The sequence below is a fragment of the Filicampus tigris genome, chromosome 20 (assembly GCF_054856515.1).
Source record: "Filicampus tigris isolate MCC_2025a chromosome 20, RoL_Ftig_1.0, whole genome shotgun sequence".
Classification (NCBI taxonomy): domain Eukaryota; kingdom Metazoa; phylum Chordata; class Actinopteri; order Syngnathiformes; family Syngnathidae; genus Filicampus; species Filicampus tigris.
The window spans coordinates 6,487,677-6,511,700 of NC_141236.1; the positions used below are offsets into that span (position 1 = coordinate 6,487,677).

At 42.2% G+C, this 24,024-nt stretch overlaps 4 protein-coding genes and 1 long non-coding RNA gene across 10 annotated transcripts; 2 read left to right on the forward strand and 3 right to left on the reverse strand.

The window, feature by feature from the left end:
- Nucleotides 1–110: 110 nt before the first annotated feature.
- On the forward strand, nucleotides 111–3,788 carry slc35a1 (solute carrier family 35 member A1). The gene is made up of 8 exons (XM_086019807.1): nucleotides 111–414; nucleotides 590–770; nucleotides 907–1,066; nucleotides 1,465–1,617; nucleotides 1,854–1,920; nucleotides 2,000–2,176; nucleotides 2,244–2,378; nucleotides 2,808–3,788. Exons 1-8 carry the CDS (start codon nucleotides 405–407, stop codon nucleotides 2,939–2,941), a joined length of 1,017 nt encoding a protein of 338 aa, XP_085875933.1. The 5' UTR covers nucleotides 111–404; the 3' UTR covers nucleotides 2,942–3,788.
- rars2 (arginyl-tRNA synthetase 2, mitochondrial) lies at nucleotides 3,533–10,196 on the reverse strand. 2 transcript variants are annotated; one of them, XM_086019793.1, is made up of 20 exons: nucleotides 9,993–10,196; nucleotides 9,775–9,848; nucleotides 9,573–9,675; nucleotides 9,225–9,308; nucleotides 9,046–9,146; nucleotides 8,917–8,972; nucleotides 8,753–8,836; nucleotides 8,544–8,620; nucleotides 7,727–7,885; nucleotides 7,551–7,657; nucleotides 7,275–7,367; nucleotides 6,991–7,051; nucleotides 5,924–6,000; nucleotides 5,132–5,256; nucleotides 4,910–4,977; nucleotides 4,706–4,815; nucleotides 4,243–4,338; nucleotides 4,094–4,168; nucleotides 3,929–3,992; nucleotides 3,533–3,679 (listed from the first exon to the last, which is right to left on the reverse strand). In XM_086019793.1, exons 1-20 carry the CDS (start codon nucleotides 10,080–10,082, stop codon nucleotides 3,593–3,595), a joined length of 1,791 nt encoding a protein of 596 aa, XP_085875919.1. In that variant the 5' UTR covers nucleotides 10,083–10,196; the 3' UTR covers nucleotides 3,533–3,592. The 2 variants fall into 2 exon arrangements, with proteins under 2 accessions (XP_085875919.1, XP_085875920.1); XM_086019794.1 differs by having other exon boundaries at nucleotides 3,533–3,724.
- On the forward strand, nucleotides 9,869–14,147 carry LOC147128031 (uncharacterized). The gene is made up of 2 exons (XR_015084056.1): nucleotides 9,869–9,946; nucleotides 13,942–14,147. It is a non-coding gene; the product is annotated as an uncharacterized LOC147128031 (long non-coding RNA).
- On the reverse strand, nucleotides 10,917–12,844 carry akirin2 (akirin 2). The gene is made up of 5 exons (XM_086019811.1): nucleotides 12,673–12,844; nucleotides 12,318–12,449; nucleotides 11,959–12,108; nucleotides 11,764–11,835; nucleotides 10,917–11,463 (listed from the first exon to the last, which is right to left on the reverse strand). Exons 1-5 carry the CDS (start codon nucleotides 12,842–12,844, stop codon nucleotides 11,453–11,455), a joined length of 537 nt encoding a protein of 178 aa, XP_085875937.1. The 3' UTR covers nucleotides 10,917–11,452.
- Nucleotides 13,921–23,784, reverse strand: LOC147128033 (cannabinoid receptor type 1A). 5 transcript variants are annotated; one of them, XM_086019804.1, is made up of 5 exons: nucleotides 23,752–23,784; nucleotides 22,687–22,791; nucleotides 19,097–20,295; nucleotides 16,340–17,811; nucleotides 13,921–14,054 (listed from the first exon to the last, which is right to left on the reverse strand). In XM_086019804.1, exon 4 carries the CDS (start codon nucleotides 17,768–17,770, stop codon nucleotides 16,367–16,369), a length of 1,404 nt encoding a protein of 467 aa, XP_085875930.1. In that variant the 5' UTR covers nucleotides 17,771–17,811; nucleotides 19,097–20,295; nucleotides 22,687–22,791; nucleotides 23,752–23,784; the 3' UTR covers nucleotides 13,921–14,054; nucleotides 16,340–16,366. The 5 variants fall into 5 exon arrangements, with proteins under 5 accessions (XP_085875930.1, XP_085875932.1, XP_085875928.1 ...); XM_086019806.1 differs by lacking the exon at nucleotides 13,921–14,054 and having other exon boundaries at nucleotides 14,089–17,811; nucleotides 19,102–20,295; XM_086019802.1 differs by lacking the exon at nucleotides 13,921–14,054 and having other exon boundaries at nucleotides 14,089–17,811.
- Between the last annotated feature and the right edge of the window lie 240 nt (nucleotides 23,785–24,024).

Below are 24,024 nucleotides of genomic sequence, written 5' to 3' on the forward strand. Positions count from 1 at the left end.
TAAATATTTCAATTTTCTAAATCAACACATGCATTTTCAGTTTAAATTTGTATTTTTTTCAAGTCCACAACGTTTAACCTTTAACACTAAATTAGTCGGAGTCGTTGTAGGAGCGTCTGGGGGGCGTGTTCAGCCGAGTCAACATGTAGAATCGGCTTGTCCATACATCGGCTTTTGAAGTGTGTTCTTCCGTCATTTTCCTGCCCGACGTGCTGATTTCTATGCCGACGAATGTAACTGCATACCAGTGCTGTTGTGAAGGAGGTGCAGATGACCAGACGGAGCTGCCTGCGACTGGTCATGCAACGCGATTAAGATTGTGCCCTCTCCCCGGCGTGTTGGTTTTTCACGGCAAAAAAGATTATTTAATCTCGTAACACGGACGGACACACGCCTCAGCAACAATGGGCAGCGGTGAGTTCCCCCCAACCTTGTTTCTATTCAGCTAACTGGCCAATGCTAACCGTCGCGGCGACTTCAAGTTAGCCAAATTACAGCAACTCTTAAGACGCTAGTTGCAATTGATTGAAATGTTATTTGCAGCAATTGAGTACAATAACGAGTTGTTAACGGCGTCGTCTCCCCCCAGAGAATGTGAGTTTGGTGTTCAAGCTGTACTGCCTGACAGTGATGACTCTGGTAGCGGCCACATACACGGTGGCTTTACGCTACACGAGGACTATCTCGTCCGGGGACTTGTACTTCTCCACCACCGCCGTGTGCCTCACCGAGATCAGCAAGCTAATACTGAGCACTGGGATGCTGGCAAGGTAAACCTGTACTCGAGCCCTTTGCTTCTCGGTACCTGTCCGCAAAAGAGGGGGTGAGATTTTCCTCTGACCCCCCCCCCGCCCCTATATTTGATTTACTTTGAAATTTCCCAACTACTCTATGTGTTCTTCCCAGAGAATCCGGAAGCCCAAGAAAGCTGTTGCATGCCATAAAGGAGCACGTGCTCTGCAACCCCAGAGGGCTGCTGAAGCTGAGTGTACCCTCTGTGGTGTACGCAATCCAGAACAACATGGCCTTCCTGGCATTGAGTAACCTCGATGCTGCAGTTTATCAGGTAAACTCAGCCTGTTTGCAGGACCTATTAGCAGGAAGGTTCCTGTTCTATCAGGTACTTTTGTGGGCCTCCCTTCCTTCCACCCCACTTGTGTGATTTGCGACACCTCTTCAGAACACTCAACTGATCAGCCACCCATCGCGATTGGCCGATTTGATCGTCATCTTGTACTTTGCAGACTGCAGGCAACTAGAGACTAGCTTGTACATGATAAAGACAAAACCAACAACTGAATCATGGTTGTGTATTTTCTGCACTGTGAATTTGAACTAATGTACTGTTTTCATATTATAAAGGCATGAACATTTGGCTAGAATGTTTTATTTAATCATATTCATCAATTAATAAAAAAAAAAAAAAATCATTGACAGGCTCATAATCAATGTTTCTGTGTGCAGGTGACATATCAGCTGAAGATCCCGTGCACGGCGGTGTGCATGGTCTGCATGCTGAGCCGCTCCCTCAGCAAGAGGCAGTGGTTCTCCATCTTTATGCTGTGCGTGGGGGTCAGCCTCGTGCAGTGGAAGCCCGTAGACGGCGCCAAAGTCCAAGTAGGCCTCCAACCGCATCCGCTTCGCAAGTGTTCACTCATTCCCTGCTGCTTTGTGTCACGAAAATACCGTGGACTTAATAGTTCACTCATCGGTCAAATGAAAAATAGTTTCCGAACACGATTCAGGCACGCCATTAATTGCGGTCATGTACTAAATCAATTCAACTCCTACGAAGCACTGATATCGAGGATGACCTAAACTGGGCCTGTGTCATCTTCAATTCTTGTGTCCAGATTGAGCAAAACCCCATCGTTGGGTTCATGGCCATCGTTATCGCCGTGTTCTGCTCCGGCTTCGCAGGTAGCCGATCGCCAAGCCACGCCCACGACTCCTCGTCCGCTGCCACTTTTGATTGTAACGACACTTAACTGTGCTTCAGGCGTGTACTTCGAGAAGGTGCTGAAGAGCTCCGACACGTCCCTGTGGGTGAGGAACATCCAGATGTACCTGTCGGGTATCGCCGTCACCTTCATGGGCGTGCTGGCGACAGATGGGGCAAAGGTCATGGAAAAAGGCTTCTTCTTCGGATACACGCCCTGGGTGTTCTTCGTCGTGTGTGAGTAGAATAATAGCGGAGGCTTTGTCGGCATTCTCGGTCGCGCTTGACTTCGTCTGGCTCTCAGTCCTGGCGAGCGTGGGAGGCCTGTACACGTCCGTCGTGGTCAAGTACACAGACAACATCATGAAGGGCTTCTCGGCGGCGGCCGCCATCGTCCTCTCCACCGTGGCGTCCGTCATCTTGTTTGGATTGCATATAAGTAAGATAATCTCCTCGGCCCGTCGTGAGACGTTTGTGCGGTCGAACAGGCTATTCGGTGTTTGCCGCACGCTTTTGTTGCAGGTGTGAAACTTGGATGCGTGCTGTGACGCGGAGAAACTATTTTTGGGGTTGTACCGTCAAGACAAGAAGGGTTGATGTACAGAAGTTTATTCATTTCTGTTGTTCAATTCAAAATGAAAGAATAAGGTATTACTTTTCGAATTTGAGAATGAACCTATTATGTACAAAATTACAGGTGAAGTTATTTTTTGAATGCATTCAATTGGTCAACCTGGGGAATCAAACGCCTCTTTTTGCCATTTGGCTCCTGTCAAAGTTCAAAAATGTCCCACCAAAATCTGCGTCACTTTTTGTGAGAAGTGTAGCCAGCCATTTAACTTCCTGATGTGGCGGCTTTCTCCCGCAGCGCCCACGTTCGTGTCCGGAGCCACTCTGGTGTGCCTGTCCATCTATCTGTACGGCCTTCCGAAGCAAGACACGTCCACACTCAGCCAGGAACGTCCAAACACGGGGTCCAAACAGAATCTGGTTACTGTGTGAGTCCGCCGAATCAATGGCGAGAGAACTCGGGGGGGGTCAGCTCCCGCCACCACTTGGACTGAGGAGGAAGCCTGTCAACCCTCTCCCGAATAAACACTTCTTTTTTTTTTTTTTTTAATAATTCTCTAAAAGCTCTGTCTTCACCATGTGTAAATGAAGCACTGCAGCGCCACTTACTCACAGGAGGCAATGTGATTATTATTATTTTTTTTTTATGTGTGTGAAGACAGAGGACTTGTATCCTGAACTCACGGTGGGATTCTGATCCTTTGTTAAACATCAAAGCTTGCACTGTTAGAAAAACAAAATAAGGACCAACAATTGCACTTGTCATTGATTTCAAAGGGTCTTTTCCCAGCTTTTGCGTAATCCCATAAATTACGAATGTACACATGACAGTGCACAGTTGGAGATCTCTTGCGTTTTCTATTTATATCTATTTTGTGTCAGTTGACTCAATCGAAATGTACAAAGATGCCATTTGGTATTCTGAATGTTCAGAGGAATACTGTTTCATATTTTCCGTGCCAAACAAGTCAAACCAGTCTCGAAAGTGAAAGATTGCTGTTACAATCACTCAAAAAAAACAAGTTAAAAGCACTCAAAAATGTTTTTATTATAAATAATTGAAATCATGATTTAATTCAATATTTACATTTTCTCAACGGGCATCATGCCCAGAATTCTCATCCCGTGGGCCAGGACCGAGCAGGTTCCGCTGAAAAGTCTCTTCCTTGCCTGTGAGCATTCAGAAAATCCAAAGAGATGACTTCAAAGTTCTGCCTTTGTAAAAAAAAAAATAATGAATTGTCGATGTTTCTTTTTAATTAAATGTATAGAAATTGTATCCTCCAGGTCTTGTCACCACTTGATAATTTTTAACGATAAACGGCAGGGATCACCAAGTGAAGTATGGATAAAAAGATTTTCCTATGATTTTGTAAAACCAAGCAGACCTTTGTACGATTATTTTTTATTTTTTTTTACCTGAGCGACTCGCTGCGGGCTCCCTTTGACGGGCAGCTCTCTGTGCGCCGAGGCGGTCAGGTGGCTGCAAGAGAGCGGCGGGTACGCCCCGTTTGAGAACCCGTCAATCTCCAAACAGCTGCAAAGTGTCCCGCCTGCTCACACCGTAACATCCTTGTCCCTTACCACAACGTCAACAGGAAGTTGAGCAGATGTTTGGGTTGCAGATCCTGCGCCGACTGGTACAGCACCTCCTCGTAGCTGCGGGGGTCCACAAGGCGGCGTTTTCATCGGCAAGCGCCGAATAAATAAAAGACGAGAGTTTTGGAACATACCGCAGGAGGTGCTGAAGAATGGCGATGCCGGACCGCTCGCTTAGAAGGGACGGATCGAATGTAGCGGCGTCGATGTCGTCGTTGCTCCGTATTAAACTGAACAAAGAGGTACATACGAGGCTTTTTGCGTACAGTAGTTACTCAGTCCACGTTTCTCAACTGCTCTAAACCTAGTTTGAAATCATTTCCAAACTACATTGTAAATGTGTACGTTCATACTAGTGTCAAACTGATGGAGCACGGATTAAGACTATTTTTGTTCATAATTTCAGTTTTGGGAGCCATGTAATTTTTTTTATTTTTTTAACAGAAGCATTTTGGAAAATACTAGTTTATCATTCATGTCAGGGCAAACTGGAGTTGAAAACATTTTCTGAAAGGGCCTGGGCAGAACAAATAAATTGCTGCTGTTTTGGTTAGCAACAAACTTCAAATGGGCTCAACTCATTGTCCGTTAACGCACCTGCAGAGGCGCGCGTGCGTATACTGGAGGAAAACGCCTGTGTCTCCCTGAGCCTGCAGCATCTTGTCCCAGTCAAACTTGTAGTCCCCCAAAAGCGGACCTTTAAAATCCTAAACCACATTTAGATTTTTTTTGGTTACCTTCCGTCATTTTGTAAATACGAAAAGCCACCAGAGTGAAGCTCAACGCGTTGTTGTTGTTCACCTGGACTATCAACGCACTTATTCCCACTTTCTGCGCTGTGTCCTCTGGGTCGTCCATTTCCTTGGTCACTGCAAGAAATTAATGATGATGAAAACATTACAATGTCATCAAATAAGATTTTCCTGAGAAATAAGATTAAACCAGTAGAGGCTGCCTGCTTGGCAGTTGGAGATATGACAAGTGAAGTCAAATGCAGAAGAATGAAGGCGAGGCAGCTTGTACTTTTTGATTGGCTCATGTTGTGCAACATCCTCGCGCGAGCCTCGTCCAGAACGTCCTCTAAGAAGATCGCTTCACCGGCCCGGGTCTTCATGCCCTTCACCAGGCCGAAGGGCACATGATGACACCTGCGCAAAACGCTTCGCATCAAACCAAAGTTGTTGCGCTTTGTTTCGTTTACAGGGTAGTGCAGCAAAAACCAGCAAGATCTAAATGGGAAGGTTATATTTCAGCTTTGATGTGTATTTAATATGTACAAGACATAATACACAATGCAAATTATAAAATAATATCCACTGTAAGTATGCCTTAACTATTGGGTTAGCGTAGTTAAGTGAAACACACCAAAGCACTCTGACTTAAGAAAGGCCAGACTGATAAATTGGCCAGCTGATTTAAAATGAGCAAAAATCATCAATATTTTCACTTTTAAAAACATTACTACACAAGACAAATATAATGACACCGAATCCCCCCCATGACAAAAAGAAATTGAAGACAAAAATGGTCACCCCCCAGAGATTGGCTAAAAACGAGTCGATTAACACTTATTCTACAAATGCAATATTTATCAGAAAGCCCTGTTTCAACTAGTGGGCTTGCATAGAACATATTCTTGAAAACAAAAAAAATGTTTGCGTTGACTTCTTCTAAGTACTTATTTCGGACTCATAAACTGAGGACCTCCCTTGTTGGTATTGCAGCTCTGCACACTACTGATAAGATCTATGACAGTTTATAGGTCACATGTAGCTTCTCGTGCGTGTGTTCAGTTGCGAGTGTCCTTCCATCTACCTGTCAACCCAGGAATGTCCCATAGCTTGCAGGATCTGGAACAATTGCTGGAAGTGATGTGTTTGACTTTTATCTGTCTTCACAAACGACAGACAACAACTTCTGTCAGGGGAAATATAATGTGAACATGATGACTGGCATTCGCGCATGACGCCCTAAAAGAAAACATTGACTGGCTGTTGTTGCACAAGAGCAATGTTTGTATGAGGGCTAATACAAACATCTACTTTTGTGTTTGATAGGCATCAGCGCGCAAACAGAAAAGACCTAAGCCAAGGCCATTACGGATGACATTTTACTTACGGGACTCTGCAGAAGAGATAGCGTGCACTTTTAAACACATTTTATCAAAAACACTTTTTGAACATATTGTGAATGTATTTGAACACAAAAAAAATGATTGTGAGCATACATACAATGACTGGAAAACTGTGCCTATATTAGTAGCATCTACATACATGCATGTTCCTTTAAGAGGCGGGGCCTGCTGGTTTGTTTGGCGTATGATGCCGACGACTCGGTGTGTGAGAACGTTGAAAGCAGCCTCTGTGAGTGTGCTCACTGTGTTTGACTATTCTTTAGGCCTTTCCAAACAGCAAACTAATCCAATTGCTTAAAAAAATGCATTACAGTAAATGATGAATGTGATATAGCACATGGGCATTTCTGGAAAAAAAATGTACATGTGAGTTCAACTTGGGTTCCACTGTTCACGTTTAACCGATTAATCGGCTGATTTGTTTGTAAAATATGGTTGATTTCTTTTTGATCTTTGACAATAAAAATATGAATAACAGGAGGGACATTTGACAGTTTGGCAGTAATTTGTTTAATTAGTTTTAACCTTAAAGCAAGGGAAAAAAGCGACAAAAAAAATAAATAAAAATTCAGCCAACAAAATGTCTTTTGTTGTAATGTGTTAATGTGTGGGTAATAAAAAACAATCAGCAAAAAAAAAAAAAAATCGACCCCTTTTTTTGGGGGGTCAATTTTAAAAGCGCTAATATATCAGCCGATTAATCAGTCGTGCCTTAATTAACAGTGTCATTAGAAATGACTGTTCTTACCACGTAAATCATCTCATTAAAATAATACTTTTCTTTCCGGTCAATGGCTGCTGCAATGTCCCTGAAACAAAAACAAATCAAAGGATGATTACAATGGCCATGTAATATCACCCAAAAGCGAGAGACAGTAAAATTCAATGAATTCCACTGATGAAACCACAACTTCACTCTCTCCTTCAAGTATCACTTAAAACAACAAATCATGTTTATGGTCGGTGGGAAATTGTAGGTTTCACCGGGGATTTGTGGTTTCTACATTTGGATTTGTTAAGAATGACAGCAACCTGGTGATGTAGAGGCTTGTGCCATCGCTGCGAAGGACAGTACACACATTGCTCAGGTCTCCGGTTGATAGATCCACAACACCAGTCCCCTTCCTGGAAAACAGCAACCCGTCTTTTGATAAGACCATATTTACAACAGCATTTTTTACTCTGCACAACTGAAAAAAAAAAAAACTGTCATCTATGAGACTTGAGGATGCACACAAACAGAATGTTGTCAGCTGTCAAATATTATTGTCATATTACTGTGGCTACTGATCCAATGTCAGCCCATACTCTGTGGTCTTTAACAGGCCTCGGTTCCGCAGCTGCCGCACCACCTCCCGGACTCTCTCCTGGTGAAAGGACTCCCCCGAGTAGACGTCAAAGTGGACCCCTAACCGCTGACGGTGTAAACACATCAATATGGAGTTGACGCTGAGACAACAGAGCGGCGCAGCGCCAGGTTGTACCTTGTAAACACGCCCATACTCGCTCACAGTGATGTCCCGGAACTGTTGCCATAGTGACACAGCCCGGCTCTCGTTCTGCTCCAGCTGTCGGAAGAAGTCCCTGGCCGCCAGCATCGTGTCCTCGTCGTGCTCTGCTTCCTTGTTGACCTTTACGTATACCTGCAAAACATACGTACAACATGCAATCTTATGATAATAGAATACTCATCATATTGACAGCTGTTTCTAGTTGAGTGTTATGAAAATCGCTGGGATACAGTTGACTGATTACCAGTATGTGGCATCTTTGGAGATAATTAGCCAGTTCCTTGGGTAAATTCTGGAAAAAAAATTATTTGGCAGCAGTGGGATTTGAACTCATGCCATTAAAATGAACAGAGCCTAAATCCAGCAGTTTAGACCACTCTGCCTTCAAATGCAACAATTCCACAGCTTGATTTTTTTCCCTTTTTGTTTTATACAATTTTGAAGCCTCATTTATTTTCCTTTTTTTTAATTATTCAAATTTGGCAGGGTTGTGAAGACTTTTTTCTGTTGTATGTCAAATTTAGAAGACATTTATCTTCATTTTACAAGTACTTGAAAATGAATGTTTATTTTTATTTCAGACAACTGGTATTTAAAATAATATCCTATTTACCACGTGTTAACATTTTAAGACTTTTAAAAGATAGATTAAAGGCATTTTAATGGCAACTAAGGCATTGTTTTTAGGATGAATTCTTCAAGACTTTTTAAGGATCTGCGGGAACCCTGATTATGCCGCAAAAACACAAAAGCTACTGTTGTAGGCCAGTCACTGAACAGGCAGATTCACCTCAAATAAATGCTGTAAAGGGTTTTCTTTCAATTGCTCCTGGCTGCCAAACTGGCTGAAACCAGTTCCCAGCAAACCTGAAAGCAAAATAATTGAGGGGGAAAAAAGTACAGTATTCAAGAAGATTTCTACAAAAGTGAATGATTTGATTAAACCAGCGAATGTGTTCAACACTATAAATTATTTCTTTTCCACTATAAATCGCTCACCAAACTGCAGTCCCCAGTCTCCAAGATAGTTCATTCGAATAACTTTGTTCCCAAGAGACTCCCTCAAGTTGGCAATGAAGTTTCCTGCACCAACAGTCCATGTTACCCTCATCTGATGTTCAACAGTATTATTATTGTGTTTCATATTACTCCCAAAAACTCACCTATAATTGTAGATCGTAAGTGTCCCGCATGGAACTTTTTGGCAATGTTTGGAGAGCTACAACATATAAAGGGATTATTGCTTACTGATAAACTATAAGACCTTGCATGTGTTGTATTGGAAAACATACCTGTACTCTACTAATGTCGTTCCCTTCTTAAGAGGATTAAAAAGTTCACTATGAAGCCCAATTTTTCCATGGTGCCCTGTTCCAAACGGTTCCAGTATTTTCTAGAAAACAAAAGAACAGAGGCGACAGGTCAGGAACAGGAGATGCAGTCAATAAGATTGGTAAATAATATTACAAACCTGGGCAAGAAGTTTTCGATTAATTTTGAAATTAATTACAGCACTCCCTGCTGCTATATCCTCCACCACACTGTCCCGCTTTAGCTGAAAAATATACAGGAGGACATAGCACTTACAAGAAAGGTACCACTTGTATCTAAAACACGTTTACTTCCTTCAATTTTGTCCTCACAGAATACCCAGAAAAATAAAAATCACACACACCACATGGGAAGGCTGGTACAAGGATTCAAACACCTAAACTCAGAACTGTGAGACCATACATTTACGTATTCACACCATTGTTTTTAAAGGAGGAAAAAAGAATACTGGCTAGTCAGATTTTTTTTTCTGTATGATCAATCCTACCTGATTGGCCAAGTGTTCCGTTTGCGCCTGGATGTCTCCACTCGCTGGTAAAACCCCATTACTTCTTAAAATGCTAATTGACAGCCTCAAGTCAGCAGTCTGCCTGAGGAGAAAAGTTCCACAAAGGTTTGGAAAATGTGGTAAAGGGTTAACCTTTACATGTGACAGAAAAGGTGTGGAGGGCAAGAACAAGATGCTTAACTGTTTCTTAAAGACTGGGACAGCTGAAAGAGCAGGTATGAAGACGTCGTCAGACTGCTGGAGCGTCCTGCCCAGCTACACAGAAGTACAAACAACCAACAACAACAAACACAATTAGTTTGGCTGAGGAGAGCAATGAATGAGAGATAACCACGTGTGACTTGCTCCTGAAGGTACTCATTCTTCCAAGTTAGCATAGCACCGGTCACATCTCATTACCTTCGCTGCTATTGTTCGTCCGAAAAAAGAAACCATATTCCTGGAGTGCGAAATATGCTGAGTTAAAAATATACATACACGAATATACATATATTAACTAAAACAATTAGACCTCTATATACATGATGCCTTCACATGATTAGTAAACGGAGACGCGACTACGCTTCCTGTTTAGTTATGGCTTTTCCGGTATCCCGTCCAATCAGATCGCGCTTTTCTGTGACGTCAACAACGGTACGCACGTTGATCGATCAGAAATATAAATTTGAATTAGATGTACTTAGATGTATCGTTTTAAAGCTTTCAAATACTTTAAAAACCCTATATATATATATGTGTGTGTAAGTATATGTATTTATTTTCTCCTGTGTTGTTTATGTACAGAACACTTTAACTGTAGAATTAAAAAAAGTATCCTAAAAAATTAACTTTTAAATCATGTAACTAAGTAAAAATCTTAACTGTTCACTCCGACAGTCTTTTACTTACAGTATTTGGAAACGTTTTTGAAACAGTACAAACCACTAGTTTGGACACACCATCTCATTTAATGAGTTCTTTATTTGCATGACTATTTACATTTTAGATTCTCACTGAAGGCATCAAAACTATGTATGAACACATGTGGAGTTAATAGTCATGAAAATAAAGAAACGCATTGAATGAGATGTGTCCAAACTAGTGGTCTATACTGTCTACACTAGCTAGCCTAATGGCATAAATGCCCAAGTCAATTTGAACTTGCTGTCAAGAGTTTCAATTAAAAATGCCAAGATACTTGCTAAAAATCTTGTTTTATATCAGCTGTTTTCACTTTTCCAAAAATGTGCAGGACAAGTAACTGTTGTTGTTGTAAATAAAATATTATCAAACAAATACATTAGTCTTCAAAATATGCATTAAAACCAGGCCATCACAACTATGTCTGTTGAAACAATTTATTAGTTAAGCCTCCCGTAACTACAAACTAAATGTTTTGGTGTTATGAATAAAAAATAAAAATAATAAAAGCACAGTGTATACCAATGTAGATGCAATAAATGCTTGTATGTGTAAGACATAAAAATCAATTTCTGATCCATCAAATCTAGTCTGACAGCTTCCTTTCATGGCATTTAATCCCTTTCTCAAAATGTACAAACAAAATTCACAATCGTAAACCAAGAACAATTGAGAACAGAATTCAATTAAAAGGGCCAGAGAACGTTATAGTGGCAGTCGTCCTGGAATATGCGAAGGCATCCAGAGAAAGCCAAAGAAATGTTGCGAGGTCACTGATGGGACGTCACAGAGGGTCCTAGGACACATCAACAGCAGGGAGTCCTCCAAAACTGCAGCAGCAACAGCAAAAACGTGAAAACCACAGACTAGTCCATCTGGTCCACTGGAAGGCGATATGGCACAGCTGGGAGAAAGTCCAAGTAGACCACTGAGGTTCCAGTAGATATTTTCATGTTGACTCAAGAAACATCTAGAGAGGGGAGGCGACACCAGATGACGTTTAATTTTGGTAACAGGATGTTACAAAAGCTATAAACTCCTGAAACTTCCAGTGAATTGTAATCTCCGGAGGTGGGTTCTATAAAAACTGGATTACCCAGATTAAGCCATCAATGGTCCCTTACCACTGGCTCACGGACGGGTGTGGTACCAGGACGCACAGACGGATCAAATTTCAATTTTATGTTTCTAATTGATTTGTATTTGATCTTTTTTTTTGTAGCGGAGCATATACGTACCGACTGAGAATATGAAAAACATATAAACTCACAGCTAGCAGGCTGTTCTCCAAACCGCCGCATGAGCTGATCATGCGTGAACTTGACAAAGGCATCGTACTGCTCTGTTGGGTGTGGGAAATTATTAAATAAAAAAAAAAAAAAAAAAGGATTAACATGACTCATCGTGGGGAAACAAACTGCAGCACCTTTATTTTTTTTTGTTTTGTTTTTTGGGGACATCGTACCTGCTAATTTTGTGGTCAGAATCTCATCATACTCCTCCCGGACTTTATCCTCGCGCTCTTTTACTAGTCTTTCACAGATCATCCCAACCTGTCGCAGGGAAAATAAGGGCTGCTCCTTCCTGGTGGGGGAGGACGCGCCTGAGCCTGAACCTGTTCGGGGAACAAATCTTACAGCTAATACAAAAACAACAGTTCTAATTGGATGGATGCTGACTCCAAAAATATGACCATGCAAAGCAGATTCTGTTTTCCGTGTTCTTATTATCTTCAGCATCTGAGTTGTAAAAGTCAAAGGTGAATAAATGCTAGTGTTGCTGTGAGATAATTTTGCAGCCCAAATGATCAGACTAAAATGTTACCTGAAAGGGAAGATCCACTGGGAATATTGTGAAGATCCAGAGTAGAGAAGCCGTCTACTTGCTGGAAATAAGTGTCCAGGTTTCGTCGTTTGAGACGCTTATACTCCTGTTTGATGTTGTGCAGGATTCGCTCTGTGACGGTAACACAAATACGAATAACTTTACAGTCAACACGTAGTACGAACCGGTCTTAACATGATAAATAAACTAGCATTGTCAATGAATTTGAAAAATGTGGGTCAATCATTCCAGCATACCAGAGCAAGTTAATTCTAGCCTACGCCTCGCGGGTTCCCTTTCACAATAGTTAGCGCCCCCCAAAAAAATACTAATTAGAAATGTGTTAAACGGCAACCTGTGGTGAGTCTGGACGACACTTGTCCGAACGGCGAAGGCTCCTGGCGAAGGTACTTCTGCGGCGACGAGACCGGAGACCGGAGAGGGGCGCACCTCCTCCTCTTGGGGGAAGCCTGATTCATTAGAGGGTCAAAATCCAGCGTCCTCTTCAGAGTAGCTCCACACGCCATCGCGCTAGCTCCAAAATCTCAACAAGACACGAGAAGATGGAGTATTTCCGTTATGTGGCGATCCGGGTGTGCGACGCTGCTGCAGCTGCTGCTAGCTCTCGTTCTCCGGCTACTGAGTGCAGTAGCAATTCCGGGGTATGGCAAAATGCCACTTCCTCGTCGCTCGTTTCTTTCCGTTGACCGATGGCACTTAATTTAGTTGAACAAACGTGTTTTGAACCAAAGCGGACGCAACGATGCGTCTAAGCGACGGCGTATCGTCAGATGAAAGCAGATATTCCTACGCTATACAAGGTAAACACAACGGTTAAACGCCCTGCCGGTTTAGGTTCGGTGATCTTTTCACTGCTGTGCGCATGTGCGACAAAGCGCCCAAATGCTGGTAGTTGTAGTTTTTATCACCCATGATCGTTTATGTTTTTCGAACTTGAATACTACATTTCCCGACTACCCGGATAATGTCTTCAAAAAATACCGTATTGTACTTGTTTGGCAACAAACCCCACGGTCCGCAGAAGTTACTGAACGATTTCGACATGTTCTTATGAAACCAAAATATTTGTTGATATATTTATAGTTCCGAGGCTTTGTGTGTGTGTGTGTAATAAGAAGTACATATATTGGCATACAAATGTAATGAGTAAAGAAGGCTGAAAACTTAACTACTCCACTAAAGTATAGACACCGCTAATTTCTACTTAAGTATTTTAACAAAAAAAATGTTGGGATTTTTGCAATTTGGAGTATTTACTAGATAAATGAAAAAAAAAATCATGTTGCCATCCGTGTAGACAGACTGCATTTTCCCCCAAGCCCTCTAAACCACAAGATGAACAAAAAAGAACACTTGCTGCTGTCGTGTGATGCTATCGCGCAATTTGTCCCTGTGGGGAGAACCACGAAGCAACCTAGTGAAATACCAAAAATATCCACCCGGGGACGCTAAAATATTGTACATTGTACTCCCTTCCTCTTTATTCTACTCCAGGCAGAGGAAGTGTTCAGACTGAACTGGGCATTAGAAGTCATATTTATAGACAAATACTTACATTTATACTTCAGGACAATCTTCAATTGACCTATCATGTTTGTGGTAGGTGGGAGAAAGCCATACTTGGAGAGGACCCACAATTTGCAAAGTGGACACAGGAGGGCCAGAGAGATTCAAACCTGGGACCTGAGCAAAACGTGCGGACCTGATGTTCATCACCTGAAAAAATCAATGAAATAGCTTCAGACCAACGTGACAATCAGCTGCGATTTTATTGAAACAGTAATATTAAAAACACTTGAGCGATTGTGACTTTTTTTGTTGTTGTCATTTTAAGGATTCCTCATGTTCCCACTACTGTACAGCAAGTCACTTGACAGTTGACATTTTTCTTTAATCTTCACAATTCAAGAATACAAGAGGCAGCAGAAGCATTTACTGGTACAAAGCTGTTATGGCTAGCGTCACACCAATAGAAAAATCTAACAAGGAACAATTGTGCTGTCAAATCCCTTGATTAAAAAGCACAACATTGGTTATTTGGGGGGGAAAAAACAAATCACTTTTTCTGAAATTATTTTGTAACTGCGAACTGTCCCCTCATCCATTTCTTTATTTGTACACGTAAAATGAACAGCAGACGATATTTCCATTACGCTAAGAGTACTTCACTACAGGGCAGTGCATGGGTGGCTTTTACGCAACAAAACAAAAACAACCCTACAACCTGCTGCAACAGTAGCACTGGATACAACTCACTGTAATGATTCATTAAAGGCTTTGGGTTGGAACTATATCACCAAGTCACGAGCTATCACATACATACAATCTAGTCAAAGCAGACACGAGATGAACGCAGCTGGCACAGTTGTGACCAGCACACTGTAACCTAGCTCATTTTTGATGTTTGAAATCTTTGCCCTCAGGATGGACTGTATAGCTGAGCAATCAAGATTTGAACTAGGGATGGGCATTATACAATTGTTCGGCTGATCGTCGATTGACGATCAAGGCGACACTGAGTGCACCACCTGGCAGCAACCAGCAGAGGCGCTGTAGGTTCAGTCTCAAGTAGCTTGTGGTAGAAGAATAGGTAACCTACAGGAAGTACATCCACGCGATGGATGATATAACTTCTGTGAACACATTTTTCCAGCTCAATATGAACATTCAAAGATGCTCCGATCCCATTAAAAATCTATATTTAAAAAAAAAAAAACTTTAATTAGGCCTCTTGTTAAAATGCCCATCCCTAATTGCAACACGATTTTTGCATTATAACACTGTACACTTGATGATTGTGTTGCTTAAATAGCTAGCGAGTAAACAGATACAAGTATACAACGGTGATCACCACCATTAGTTTTAAAAAAAAAAACGTTTTTCACACATATTCCAAAAAGCTGCGTTGATTTTTGTTTTATTTCTCGAGTTACAAGCGCTGTTGTTTTTCCACATTGCACGACTCACCACTCGTTACATTTCACGCGCTTCTTGCACACTCGCCACTCACTGAGTGTTGTCAGAAGTATAAAAAGTGACCTGTTCTAATTCTAAGAGAAAATGCCTGTACACGAAAGCCTGTGAGAAAGTCAAGGCGAGAAAGAGAGCGAGAAGACCGAAAGAGAGAGAAGATTTCTTGTTATTCATGGTGCAAATGGCACACAGCAAGACGTGTGGAATTCAAAATGTCAGTAGCCCCTTGTTCCCAACGTGACGATACATAGTTTTCAAAACCTGAAGTCACGGTACAAAAATATAAAATGCATTCACTAATTGGACTATCATGAAAGTCAACTGAAGAATTCTTTCCAGTCAGTTCATATGACCTTGTAATACCATTTGGCACTTGGGCACACATTGTGCTCACACACTAACAATGGAGCAGCTAGATGTGATTTTTTTTTTTTTTTGGGGGGGGGGGGAGGGGGTCCAGAATCATTTAGTTGATGATAAAGAGATGAATGAAGCATGACATTTGGCATGAATATACTCTGTAAGTCACAAAGAGAAAAGTGTGGTAAAGGTAAAGTATTGCCTTGACTCAATAGTTATTGGTAACTCTGGTCTGATATTGCTCCATCTCGACACTGTTTGTTCGGTTCAAGGCCATGTGACTTCAGCGAAGTCTGGGAAAGTGACAGGCGAATGAGCCACTATGACACGGTCAATATATCTACCTGGACAGACCTGAAGCAATAGCATTGAACTTAATATATTTTGCCTATCAGGCAGTTATTTGGCGGCCGTCGTGGAAAAAAGGCCAGAAAAACTCTCCCAATTAAAGTTAGCGAGTGATAGTAACGGAAACAGGTGGCTAGCACTTTATTTTTAAAGTCTACCCCGCAATGAGTATTTCTGCCAAATTTCATGCTTTGTGTCATCAAACGAAGGATTGTTTGGCTTATCTGCTCCACTACTACAACGTCAGCTGACAAAATGGTCTTTTTTTTCTTCTTCAAATCAGGTTTATTACGTTGAACGACAAGAAACATGACATGTACCCAATTTCCTCCGGTCTTGACAGCCAATTACACGGCTTCCGCCGACGTCTCGGTGGACACCGACATAGTTACTTTGGCTATTTTCACAGTGGTCTTCACGCAGCTCTCGGCGGCCCTGTTGGCCGAGATGTTGGCGTTGCGGTTCTGGCAGTCCGACTCGAGGCTGTTGTCCAGCTGCTGGCCGCTGCCGCGGCAGGCGTGGCAGGAGCTGAGGAAGGCGTGCCTCAGGTCCTTGCTCCTCAGGGCGTAGATGATGGGGTTGACGGTGGAGTTGAGCAGGCAGAGCATGCTGCAGAACGCAAACACCGTCTTGATGTCGTCGTCCATCCTCCAGAAGAGGTCGTAGACCATGATGGCCAGCACGGGACCCCAGCAGATGACCAGCACGGCCAGGATGAGCACCAGAGTCTTGGCCAGGCGGATGTCCATGCGGGTCTGCTCGGGGCGCGCCGTCTGAACCTTGGTGCCGTCCGCCGAGTACACCACCAGGCTCTTCTGGGAGGTGCGGCTGAGCATGCGCACGGCGTGGTGGTGCGCTTTCCACAGGATGTAGATGTAGGCGTAGATGATGAAAAGAACCAGCACGCTGGTCACCCCGATCCAGAAGAGCAGGTAGTTCTCGTCGATGAGGGGGAATATGTCGGAGCACACGGACTTGAGCCGCTTGCAGTTCCAGCCCAGCAGAGGTAGCACGGCGATGACGATGGAGATGGTCCACATCATGCAAAAGGCGATGACCGCCTTGGTCCGGGTCACGATGCGCCTGTAGGCCAACGGTCGGTGGATGGAGATGTAGCGATCGATGGCGGTGAGGAAGAGGCTGCCGACGGACGCGGTGAACGACGCCGTCACTCCGCCCAGCTTGAAGAGAAAGACGTTGGGGCTGTCCTTCCGGTGGAATACGTGGAAGTCCAAGAAGCTGTAGACGAAGATGACGCTTCCCAGCAGGTCGGCCACGGCCAGGCTGCCGATGAAGTGGTAGGAGGGCCTGCAGCGGAGGGTGCGCGACTGCAGGATCACGCAGAGCACCACCAGGTTCTCCAGGACGGTGAAGGTCCCCAGGGTGAGCGACATGACGGCCACGGCCAGCTGCTGACTGGGCGTCAGAATCATGAAGCACTCCATGTCCATGAAGTTCTCCCCGCATTGGATGTTGCCGCCTTCGTCCCGGAAGGTGCTGCGGTTGGACAGGAGCTCCGTGGCATTGGTTGGGTAGAATCCCCTGAGGATCAGCTCCTCGTCGGGCGGGATCTTGTCAGGGAAGGCGTTACTGCGGAAGGAGGACAAGGGTTTCTGCAGGGAGAAGACACCCTTAAAGTCCACTTCGCTGACGGGCTCGTCGTAGTTGGCGTCATTAGAGCCCAGGTATTGTAAACCAGAGGTGATCGTCCGGAAGGTGGTGTCGGCCACAGCATCCAGCACAGACTGCATGTTGCTGTGAGAGACGAGAGCACTTGCGAGCTTACGCCAACCTGCAAATGGACGACATGCGTCTCAGACATGGGTGGAGTCAAACGCTTTCATCACACGTCACCACATTAGGTACACACACACATATACATATATATTTATTCCACCTAAAATAATAAACATTGTTAAATTGATACCTCTCTGAAATCTTTTTGAAAGCAGGTTTTTGTGCAGGTGTACGTTTTGCCTAGTCAGTGTATTACAATACGCAGTATGAATCATCTTTACATAAATACTGTACTGAACTCATTTCATTTTTCAATAAAATCAATTCGCTGTATCTTGTCATCTTTGTTCATGTCCATGATATGGCCGTTGGTTGTTTTTTCAAACTTGCATCCAAACACCCAAATCAACCTGTATATTGAAAGTTAACTCATTTCAAATATCAAATACTTGGATTTTAAATATAGAGTTAATCATTTCATAGGTTTTGAAACCCTTCTTCCGAAATACATTACATTCAATATCAACAACTTGTATTTTTGTTTTTGGCATGAATACTCCTCTCCACACGTATCACAGATGTTTCCATGTGTTCAGCCTTTGGTTGAGGGACATCAAACTTAGAAACGGGATTTTTGTGCAGGTGTACCTAATGTTTTGGCCAGCACCTGTATTTACAGTAGGGGTGCTGCAGCAGTGCCTCTGAGACCTAATAAATTTCCGATAATATATCTGCAAAACAATCTAATAAAATTTTTCCACAGTTACTGCTAGTTTAAAAAAAATCTATTTGATTTATTATCATCTTTTTGAGGTCATTTTTTTCCCTCCCACGAGGACGCTGCTTTCCATGTCCATAACATAACTCCCCGTGCGTTCATCTGATATTGTGAGACAAAAAAATGTGCAAAACTAGATTTTTGTGCAAGTAGCGTATACAGTGTTTTTTGCCAGGAAGTGTTCTAGCGGGGCTGCAGCATTACTTTTGAGTAACAACACATTTAAATACATTCAATGAGTTCACACTTTTTTGCATGCTTTAAAAAAATCTTGTGATATAACCTATGACCAACATCTTTTTTCATGATGATGCTCCTCTTCATGCCCGTATAACACATATGTCAGATTTAAAAATTTTACGAAAATTGCATGCATTATCCATGCCCATGCAATACACAAGAACAAAATTCACTCTGGCACTTAATTACACCATTTGCGTAATTAGTTCAGAAATGATGGAAACACAATGTACTTCAATGCAGAAAACCCCACTAATGCATTCAAATGATCGAAACAAGTGTAAATGACATGAAAAAAAGATGAAAATTGATTGTGCTTTACCTTACATAATTCCCTCCTGTGTGCAGATCCGCCCTTTATCTTTGCGCGTTAATCCAAGCCAGAAGCGCAACATCCAGCCTCCTCTCAGGTTTCGTAAAAAAAACAAAACAGCAAAAACAAAGTGTGATTTAATGCAAATGAAGCTTGGTTGTCATTTCTCACGCAGATTCTACAGACAAATGCTAGTTTTTCTGTGCATGTGGATGTGTTTCTCCTGCCGGAGGATGCGAGCGCGGCTCCACCAGACGCTCTGTGCTCTCCACGCTCCTCACACTTTTTATAAGGCGTCGCTCCCTCAAAGCCACGTCACGTGCCTGCATCCACTTTTCCAGCTGGCCGGCCCCACGGCGCACAGTCAGTCAGTGCACACGCACAGAAATCTTATTTGAATTCCCAGTGCGCCTTCCTTCAACGCAGAGCACCGAGCTCAGACAAAGAAGCATCAACTACAACAAGAACAATAAAATCAGGTTAAGACTCTCCGGCTGTGAGTGTAATTTGGGGGGATTTTGTAGAAACAAAAGATTACACAGCTCTTTGCTTTCACGCTTTTCAAACAATTGAAACCAAACAAGTCCAATTTGCCATTCAAGACACACTATGAAATTATTCTTTTAGCTCCAGGGCTGCAACTATAGTCACAACATAGATTAGAGGATAATTTAGGCGCCTAAAAATAAATCATTTTATTTCATTAAAATATATATTTTAAAGAAAAAAACAGGCGCAAAGTCTCATCACAGATGCTGAAGTATCGAAAAAGCCTATATTTAAAAACTATTGCTGAATAAAAAATGTGCAATTAAATAAAAGTTCAATTCCATTTGACCCCTGTCTGATTACAGTAACCGGTGGTAAATGACATGATTGCAAATCACGGAGTACATTCTAGCCACGTGTTAGCTGCTATATGCTAACTGGTCAGGAAACAGCTAGTTATGTAACAAAAAGAAAAACATGGTATTATGTATTTTTCTGATAATATGAGTAATAAAATTGTTTTGTTATGGGTGACACCCCATTACGATGGAAAACATCGAATAAAAATATGAAAAAGAGAAGAAAGGACTTACATTATAAGTGTAGTGGCCATGGTAATTTATCCTCGCTGATACCTTTGCCGGGGGCCGCCATCTTGAAATCACGTGAATGGAGGATGCGTTTGAATTGTCCGCTTGTATTTCTGCCATCAGTGCGAGCTCAAGTAGCACACATACAGTTGGAAGTGAAAATAATAAGAACAAAAGATGACACTGAAGTCAACTGTGAGTTCAATCCGGGGGGGGGGGGGGGGGGGGGGATTTTTGCTGGAAAAAGTTCAATTCTTCTCAACTTTGAAGCTTTTGAAAAACTGAAAGCAACGTAAAGCCGTTTAGAGGTTGCACACCTACTTGACAGTCAGAGTGTGTTTCTGTTGTTGCTTGAATAATTTACTAAATCTCCACCAACAAACATTCATCAGCGCCGATGCTGTTAAGCTGCAACCAATCAAATGGATGCCTTATTATGGCTTTGACTTACCTGGTGAGTTTTAATAATTAACAGAACGGTTTCAGCAACCTGATAATGAATCGCAATGAAATGTGTAAAGAAAGGTGTGTGTGTGTGTGTGTGTGTGTGTGTATTAAGTGACCAATTAACCTTGCGCATCTCGGAGCATCTAATTTCCATGTATTTATTTATGTTCAATTATATTGGCGTTGGTTGTACTTCGACTTCATTGTCAGGTGAGCACAAATGCACACAGAACAAAACAATGTTTTTGGCTCCGTGCCATATTTAGAATATAAATAAAACGTAAAAAAATAATGTGAATTAAAAATGTATAAACAGTCAGTTGAAATCTACAATAATGTACAATGTGCAACAGTAGTGCAAGTCAGCGAGACTAAAATGCGGTTGAAGCTGTAAGAATGTTTCAGAAAAATATGCCAGTCATTGTAATGTTTTAGATGAGTGAAAAGAGCTTTCGCCACACCGACTCGGTTGTGTTCCTCATGCATGGCAAAAAGGGCCATCACATCTTTCGATGTTGAAATCGTGGCTCTTTCTGACAGAGAGGCTTCTTTTCCCCCCATTGTCTAATGTGTACGTTCAGCACGCGGCATTAACATTCACATCCATTTGACAGACAGCCACAGTCCCAGTGAGAACAATTTCCTTGCCACCTTAGTTACCGGTGATGTTTGTTGTCAGTCACACGCACCGCAGCACATATAGAAGCATCACATGCCAATTAATTTGATTGTTATTTGTGTGTTGGCGGTTCATGGCTGCTAATACACATGATAATCACTCCAATGACCTGCTCTAAAGTTGAACTGTTAACAGCATCACCAACAACGACGACAACAACAAAAACAGCAGTTAACTTCTTTTCATTCTTGTCCGATAGTTGAGAATAATAGAAAATGTGATTTGTGAGGCGCAGCTTTTTGGGTTCATCATTTAACTGCAAGAACACAATGTACTGTCCATGCCAACAGAATGATATGTGAGCTTGCCGACAGGGTGGACATTTGTGGCTGGTGCTAGTTTTTTATGCGCATATGGTGAACCTTCACCTTGCAACGCGATTCACTTGCTGTCTGTGTACTTTCTTTTGAGCAGATACATTTAAAATTTCTGTTAGGTTTGTGCATCAATATCTCACAATGACAGAGAGGACATGTTAAGCTGCTTGACAATATCCACCTACACACACAATATGATTGATATAATAAAAAACAAGTGTGAATATTCTGCAACTCTCCATTATTTCAGCTTCCATTGAGGAAAGAAGAAGTTTATAATGTTAATAAAAAAAAAATCACAGGGTTTCTCTATGGGAAAAATGTCATAATGACAGGGTGGACGGCATTTTTAGGGGCAGATGCAAAATGTTAAATTTGGTTATGAAAATAGAATAAATGTTAAAAATGACTAATTTTGTGAAATGATCATGTAAAAATGACTTCATTTAACCACTTATTATACAGTCAGCTGAGCAGTGTGTTTGACATGCTAAAATGATGTATAGCCAATGAAATAAAATGGTTTAAGATAGGTAAACACATCTTAAGGGACTTGTCATTGTACTTGTATGTGTGCAAATGTTTGTCCACTTTAAATACATCTTCAGTTCCATTATTCAACTACATTTTCATGTAGACTGAGTGATTCTGAATAAAGTTAAATATTTCCGGTTGATTTTGTGTGAATGCCTTTAACTTCATGATGACAGTTGTGAAATGTAAAAATGACGTGTGAAGCGCATCAGTGACGTGAGTCACTTTCAACCTTTGTCATGACTGTTAAGAATTTTCCGTTGTCTTTGTCTCTGAACTTCTTTTTACGATGTTTAAGAATGATTTTTCGAAAAATGCAGATTGCAGTGTCCCGGAATGGTTTGCATCTGCTTAGACATGCAACAAAACCACCTGCTACGGCACACTATTAAAAGCTACATTTAATTGAGGATCATTTGCATCCATTTGGCCACACGGTGCAGTTTGTGTTCAGCAGCCCCACCCCCCCACCCCCAACTCCCCAGCCCCGCCCCCCACCCCGAATGTTGTGACAGTTTCCACTGATTCGTTTGGCATGCTAACCTGTTAGTGAGCAATGAGCGGTGGCTAAGGCAAAAGCTTCGGGCCATCTGGCTTTCAGCTGTGCTACATAACATTTTGTCCTCCGCTGACTCAATCTGGTTCCATCTATCAGTGGGGAGAGAGAGAGAGAGAGGAAAAGCACAAACAATACAGTCAACTCTGGTGTAGGAATACACAAAACTTGACTACTAATACGTAATGTGCTCCGGCATTGTTTGGTCTGAGCAATAGAGGAAGTTGAGGGTACTAATTAATGGAATCGAATCCAGAGGTGCAACAGGTTGATGCGTGACGCGCTAAGTGCTTCCTTCCTTGCCTCTGGCCTCACATTAACGTGACGCTGAATGAAGCCTGCGATCGTGCATTTTTCCATCTTTCCTTTGTTTTTTTTTTTAAGCCACTTTGTAGTCACAGAGCACACCGTGACTCCGAAGGGGAACTAGGATAAGCACATACTGTTTTAGATCGCATTAATCTCTACTCCTATTGGTATTTTGCCGATCTGAAGATTAGCATATGTTTGTCCTAAATAGGCTAAACTGGCGATTAAGGATTTCACGTGTCAAATGTGCCTGAAAATAGGTCACATGCGCTTGATGAAAAAGCTAATTTTCCGCTGTACTTTCTCCTAATTCTGTGCTTATTGCTGATGAGAGCGATGCGGGTACATGTGTGTTTCAGAAGAGCACACGACTTAAATGCGTAAAGCGTGCGCATCCATATTGGAACAGCTGCACCATACTCCGATTGATGAAGTTCTATTAGCATCCGTGATGGAGGGATTTAATTAGATCCAACCAGCCAATAACGGCCGTCTGTGCACGAGCATCATCAATGTTTTTTCGCAAGGTGACAGACGCTTCCACGTGTATATGTTCACACAAAGCATGAGCGTCATTAGATTAGATATGATTGCCATTCATACACACGTGTGTATCAACTTTGTGTTCAATTAAACAGGACCACATTTCACACTGAGTAAGTCAATTTGTGAGTAAATTGAGACCAGATCGTCATCGTTTCAGTATTCATACATTTTGTGAGATATGAGGCAGACGTGCTAACCATTAATCCACTGTGCAGTCCATTCCTCTTTTTTCCCCATCTAGGAGAAAAAAAACGGGTGGTATTTATTTCAATTCACAAGCTATCGGCTACACCATCCAGTAAAGAGTTTCGATTTTTTTTGCTCAGACCATTTGAATTCTGTTGCTAACCAAAACAGCAGCGCCGGCTGAATTGCATAAGCAGTCTCAAATGAATTAAAGAGTGGAGAGTTACAATAGTTGCGCAGTATTAGAGATGATCTTACCTTGTGTGGAGGCAGCGGGCTCTATT